The following is a 6,193-nucleotide window of genomic DNA, read 5'->3' on the forward strand; positions in this document are numbered from 1 at the left end:
AAGTTCCATAAAATTAATTTGGCTAAAGAGATTAGAACTGCGAGGAAATTGACATCCACTCCTCTAATGTAATATCTCTGAACGTTCTATCCACGTGCTAATTGCGCTGGAGCTAAACACCTTGAAAATATTTACTAAAAACATTGCTGAAGCTATCAAGTTTTTGCTTTACATATTAAAAATATTATTTAATGAAGAGCTGAGATGTCCCAGTGGTAAGAGCGAGAGAGTCTTAACCGATGATCGTGGGTTCAAACCCGGGCAAGCACCACTGAAATTTCATGTGCTTTATATGTTATTATAATTCATATCGTGCTTGACGGTGAGGAAAACATCGTGAGGAAACCTGCATGTGTCTAATTCACTGAAATTCTGCCACATGTGTATTCCACCAACCCGCATTGGAGCAGCGTGGTGGTCCAAAAAGGTAGGATAGGCCTTAGCCCAGCAGTGGGACATTTACAGGCTGTTACTGAATGAAGTTAAATGAATGCTTGCCGTTTATTACACTATACTGATCCAGTACAGAGTGGATACTCAGCAGAGATTCGAACGACACAAGATCAATTCTTGCTTCTACATTGCGTTATCACTGGACATCATATGACGTAGGGTGGCATGGTCGTTTTACAGCTGCATCTGAGCTGCATCGCTACTTGCCTTCCTCGCTACAGATATATGCAGGTTTTCTCACGCTGTTTTCTGTCACCATCGATTAAAAAATGAATTAAAAGCACAAGTTAAGCATACTCTGTTGTACTTTCCTCTACATGTTCTATTCACTGAGCAATCTCACCGATAAATTCACGAATTATAAAATATTTAAAAAAAATACTTAAGACAATCTCAAACTATTAACACATTTAAAATCAGACTCAAGGCATATTATTTATCTTTATAATTATCATAATAACATTTTTTTTAATGTTTTGTTTTATATATTATATATGTATGTTTATGTATATATTATTTATTTATATGTATGTACATTTAGCTATAGTACTGTGTATATATTTATATTTATTTAAAAAATAAAAATTGAGATGATTAGTACACCTCCTTATTACGCTTACGCTCCTTACGCTTTATTTATTTCATGTCCTTCACCCAAAGGTTGTCTGGAAGAGATCGCTCTTTTAGCGATAAGACCGTTATTAACCGTTATAATTCTATTCTAAAAAAATACATTAGCCTCTTCAACGGTGCTAAATTAATTGCAACATTAAACTGCAATCAATACGTAATTTATACCAATGGAGATTAATACTGTACAAATTTAATCATTATGACGAAGGGTCTGTCATTAGTATTTTTTTAGATATTGTAATATGCTATGTAGTTTTGCTTGTAAAATTACTTACTTAAGAAATGCGATTGTCTCGGTGAACGGTAATTGCAGTCCAATCCACCCCTTTAAATGTTCTGTGTTCCTCGCTCTAAGCACACTGTTACCAATTTTTTTCTTTTTTTCTTATCGATTCATTAATGAACACCATTAAATGTATCTGCACTGAGTTGGTTTATCGTTTACATCTACCCCTCTTCTGATTTCATCCAAGTGTTATCATAACTGAACGATAAACAAAATAAACCGTAGATAATTTATAAAATCCACTGTAATGGACAATGCGTTGCAGACTTTTGTGTTTTTTTATTTACAAAATCTAGTTACGTTGCTCATTCTTCTGTAACAAAATACTTATATAAATAATATCTTTAACATGATGAGTACGCACCCCGCCTACCCCAAGCTACTTATGCTACACCCTATGTCTTCCGTGGCATAAGTATCCCTATACCTTGAATTCCCACCAAATTTCCTCAACATCCCACTATCCTGAACTGGTTCCCTACTCTAGGTTGGGGAGGCAGTCGCTCCTTGTAAAACCAGTACCCGTCATTTAACATGGAAAAGAAGAAAAGAATTTTAGGTACAATGGCTAGGACGTCGCCGCAAAACGACGCGCAGGCACATCGCCCTAAACCTGCGACAAGTGGGAAAGTGGCACCGCTAAAGAAGCAAGTACCTAAAAAGAAGCTCCGCTTTGCCACCTGGAACATCGGCTCTCTCACAGGTCGCTCCCGTGAACTGGCTGACGTACTGACGAGGCGCAGGTTTCATGCTGCATTCTTGCAAGAAACTCATTGAAAGGGGAACAAGTCCCGTGATATTGGACTCGGTTACAAGTTGATCTACTCCGGCTCCCTCTCAGGAAAGAACGGTGTGGCCATAGTACTGTCCGAGGAATTCCAGAACAGTATTCTAGAAGTCAATAGACTGAGCGACCGTCTTCTTCGAGTGAAGCTACTAATAGAAGGAGTAATTACTCATCTTATCAGCGCCTACACTCCACAGGTCGGCGCCTCTGAATCGGAGAAAGAATCCTTCTGGAATGACTTTGAAGACATGCTCCGCTACATTCCGAACACCGAGAGCATCGTGATAGGTGGAGATTTGAACGGCCATGTTGGTGAGAAGTCACGTGAATATGGACGTGTACATGGCGGCTACGGCGATGGTCGTGAGAATGCAGAGGGAGATTAAATTCTCAGCACCTGCTTATTATCAGACCTTGCCATTGTTAACGCTTTCTTCCAAAAGAAACCTGAGCACCTCATCACCTATAAAAGTGGGCCGCACTCCACCCAGATCGACTACTTGCTCATAAGAAGAAGCCAAATTGATAGAGTGATCAACAGCAAAGTAATTCCTGGGGAATGCCTCACAACACAACACCGCATTCTTGTCATGGACATGCTGGTAGTACCAAGCATAAAAGTATCTGAACGACGCAGACCTAAAACTAAATGGTGGCTGTTGAATGGACCAAAGCAGCATGACTTCTGTAAAGTCGTAGCTAGCTCCAACTTAAGCATAGACACAGATGAATCAGTCGATAGTCAATGGTCTAGGATCCAGTCAACAATGAACATCATTGGAAAACAGGTCCTTGGCAATTCGAAGGGAGGCTGAATCGAGTACAGGAGGCAGTTCGAGAGAAAAAGACACACTTTAAAAAGTGGCAAGAGACCAAATCTCCTGAAGACCGGGACGCGTATAAAGCAGTTAAATGTGCCACCAAACGAGCAGTTGCCAAAGCCCGCTACCAGACGTTGTTACCTCTTTATGATATGCTTGAGACAAACTAGGGCCAGAAGACTATTTTCCGTTTGGCAAAAGCTCGGAAGAAAGCAACACAAGACATTACAAAATGTCTTTGTGTAAAGGACTCAAATGGCACTTTGGTTTGCGACGCTGTTAAGGTGAAGGAGAGGTGGCGCGACTACTTTAACGTGTTGCTTAACACGCAACACGGTAATGTCTCTCCTCCAGAACTGCCTCTTAATCTCGTTGTTGCACCGGTAACACCTGACGAGGTACTCAAATGTCTTCGTACAATGAAAAACCGAAAAGCCGTAGGCCCTGACGACTTGCCGATTGAAGCGTGGAAAGCGATGGGTTCCCATGGTGTGAACCTACTTACTGACCTTTTTAACCAAATACTTACTAGCCGGAAGATGCCCAACTCTTGGAGATTGAATATCATTACTCCAGTATATAAAGGCAAAGGTAGTGTACAGGACTGCGAAAGCTACCGCGGTATTAAGGTTATATGCCACACCATGAAACTCTTCGAACGCGTAATCGATTCAAGGCGCCGGCAAGAATGTACTGTCTCAGAATGTCAATATGGGTTTCGCCCAGGCTGTGGAACCATAGACCCCATCTTCGCCCTAAGAATACTGGCCGAGGCCAACAGGGAAAAGAAGAAGCCGCGGTACCTGGCGTTTCAAGACCTGCAAAAGGCATTTGACTGCGTCCCACGCCAAATTATATGGTAGGCTTTGAAGATGAAGAACGTGCCACAAATCTTTTTTTTTTTATATAGAATAGGAAGGTCGACATCAGGTGGTGGTGGCCGCGGCGGCCTTCTTGGCGGCGGCGGCGGCGGCGGCGGCCGGTTTCTTTTTAGCCGCTGCCGCTTTTTTATCCTTAATCGTAGCCTTCGCCTTAGATTTGGACGGCGAAGACGCCGCCGCGCCGAACGAAGCACCGCCGGCGGCCACTTTCTTGCCCGCGGCGCCGCCGCCGACCGGAGCAGACGTGGCCTTCTTCGATTTACCCGAAGCCGCCGAGGACGCGGCCTTGCTGCCGCCGCCGCCGCCGGACCCGCTTCCTGCTCCGGAGCCCGCAGGTTTCTTCGAAGCCGACGATTTCAATTCCAGCTTGAACGAACCCGATGCGCCCTTGCCCTTGGTCTGTATGAGCGTGCCCGATTCTACGGCGCTCTTCAGATACTTTCTGATGAAGGGAGCCAATTTTTCCGAATCGACTTTGTATTGAGCAGCGATGTATTTCTTGATCGCCTGAAGCGAAGAACCGCTACGTTCCTTCAACTCTTTGATGGCGCTGTTCACCATTTCCGAAGTTTTAGGGTGTGTAGGTTTCGCTTTCGGTTTCTTGGCGGCGGCGGCGCCACCGCCAGCGGCGGCGACCGCGGACGCCTTGGGTTTCTTCGCAGTGGTCGCCGGTGCTGGCGCTTCGGTTGCTACAGCTGTGTCGGCCATGTTTTAATTTTTTTTTGATTGATTGATTGATTTATATTATGAACTCACTGCATGAGCACTACTCGAATATAACACGAGAATACTCAATATATATATTCGATTCGATATGAAATATATATACATAATATATAAATAAGAGACCGCGGAGAGGTCGCTAGTAGTGAGTCGAGTCCGAGTAATACCACCATATATAGGCCACCTGATGGTAAGTGGTCACCAAACGCCCTTAGACATTGGCATTGTAAGAAATGTCAACCATCGCTTATGCGCCACCAACCTTTTGAACTAAGATTTTATGTCCCTTGTGCCTGTAATTACACTGGCTCACTCACCCTTCAAACCCGAACACAACAATATCAAGTATTGCTGTTTTGCGGTAGAATATCTGATAAGTGGGTGGTACCTACCCAGACGAGCTTGCACAAAGCCCTACCACCAGTAATTGACATTACCCGAGGCATGTACCATAATTCGGAATCAAGAGTAAGGACCGCCGTTGGCGACACACACCCTTTCCCGATAACAGTTGGTGTCCACCAAGGCTCGGCCCTGAGTTCTTTTCTGTTCAGTGTAGTGCTTGGCGTTGTCACAGTGAAAGCCCATGAGCTCTCTCCCTGGCTCATGATGTATGTTGATGACATTGCACTGGTAGATGAGGACAAACAGGTATTGGAGCAAAAGGTGAACCAGTGGAAGGGTGTGCTAGAGAGGGGAGGTCTGATGCTTAATGTTGTGAAGACAGAGTATATGGCCTGTGGCTCGAATAAACGCAAATGGCACCTGGGCCAAATGGCGGGAAGTCACTGGGGTAATCTGTGATCGCAGGATACCGGTGAAATTAAAGGGCCTTGTGTACAAGTGCATCATCCGACCAGTCTTATTGTACGGCAGCGAGACGTGGCCAGCTCTCGCGAGACTCGTTCAGCAACTTCACGTCGTGGAAATGAAGATGTTGCGGTGGATGTGTGGCGTTACGCGACTAGATCGCATTCGTAACAAGCACATCCGTGGTAGCCTTGGAGTTTGCGATGTAGAGGATAAGTTGCAGGAAAGCCGTCTGCGTTGGTTTAGGCCACATTAGCCGTAGACCACCAAACTATGTCGGGAACCGATGCCTGGACTTTGTCGTCGAAGGCCCTAGATCCCGCGGCAGGCCCAAAAAGCGCTGGCTCGATATTGTGAGGGACGACTAACCATAGGCAGAAAAAGAAGAAGAGTTATGTTAGCTCAAAGCATGAAGACAATAGAAGTAAATGCTTAATCGGCGGAATGTAAGTCATTGTGTCATTCCATGCTTTGGGATCATATGCCTTGGGAAACGATTTTTTAAAAAGGAAAGAAAATTCGTTTTAAAAGTACCCAGGCCGACGTTTTTGTCTCCGTTTACGTCAACATGATTATGTCATAAATGTCTAAAATATTTAAGCTATTCATTGCTTATATTCAGTTTAACTAAAAGTCCTTGTGATGTGACAGTTGCATTAGCGGTAGGTAGTGTGTGCTTAAATTAAATAATAATTAAATAATTATATTAATATTATGTTGTATATTATTATAATATATGAAGTTATATAATATATAATAAATTTAAGTCGATCATTATCACACTTATTTAATAGAACAT

General features: G+C 43.5%; 1 protein-coding gene and 1 pseudogene across 1 annotated transcript; one reads left to right on the plus strand and one right to left on the minus strand.

Annotated features, from left to right (window-relative positions):
• Window positions 1-1,906: 1,906 nt before the first annotated feature.
• Window positions 1,907-3,150, plus strand: LOC126771197 (uncharacterized; annotated as a pseudogene).
• A 756-nt stretch (window positions 3,151-3,906) lies between these two features.
• On the minus strand, window positions 3,907-4,615 carry LOC126771198 (histone H1B-like). Its single transcript, XM_050490953.1, has one exon. The coding sequence runs from the start codon at window positions 4,567-4,569 to the stop codon at window positions 3,907-3,909; it is 663 nt and encodes a 220-aa protein (XP_050346910.1). The 5' UTR covers window positions 4,570-4,615.
• Between the last annotated feature and the right edge of the window lie 1,578 nt (window positions 4,616-6,193).

This window comes from Nymphalis io, chromosome 10, assembly GCF_905147045.1.
Source record: "Nymphalis io chromosome 10, ilAglIoxx1.1, whole genome shotgun sequence".
NCBI lineage: Eukaryota > Metazoa > Arthropoda > Insecta > Lepidoptera > Nymphalidae > Nymphalis > Nymphalis io.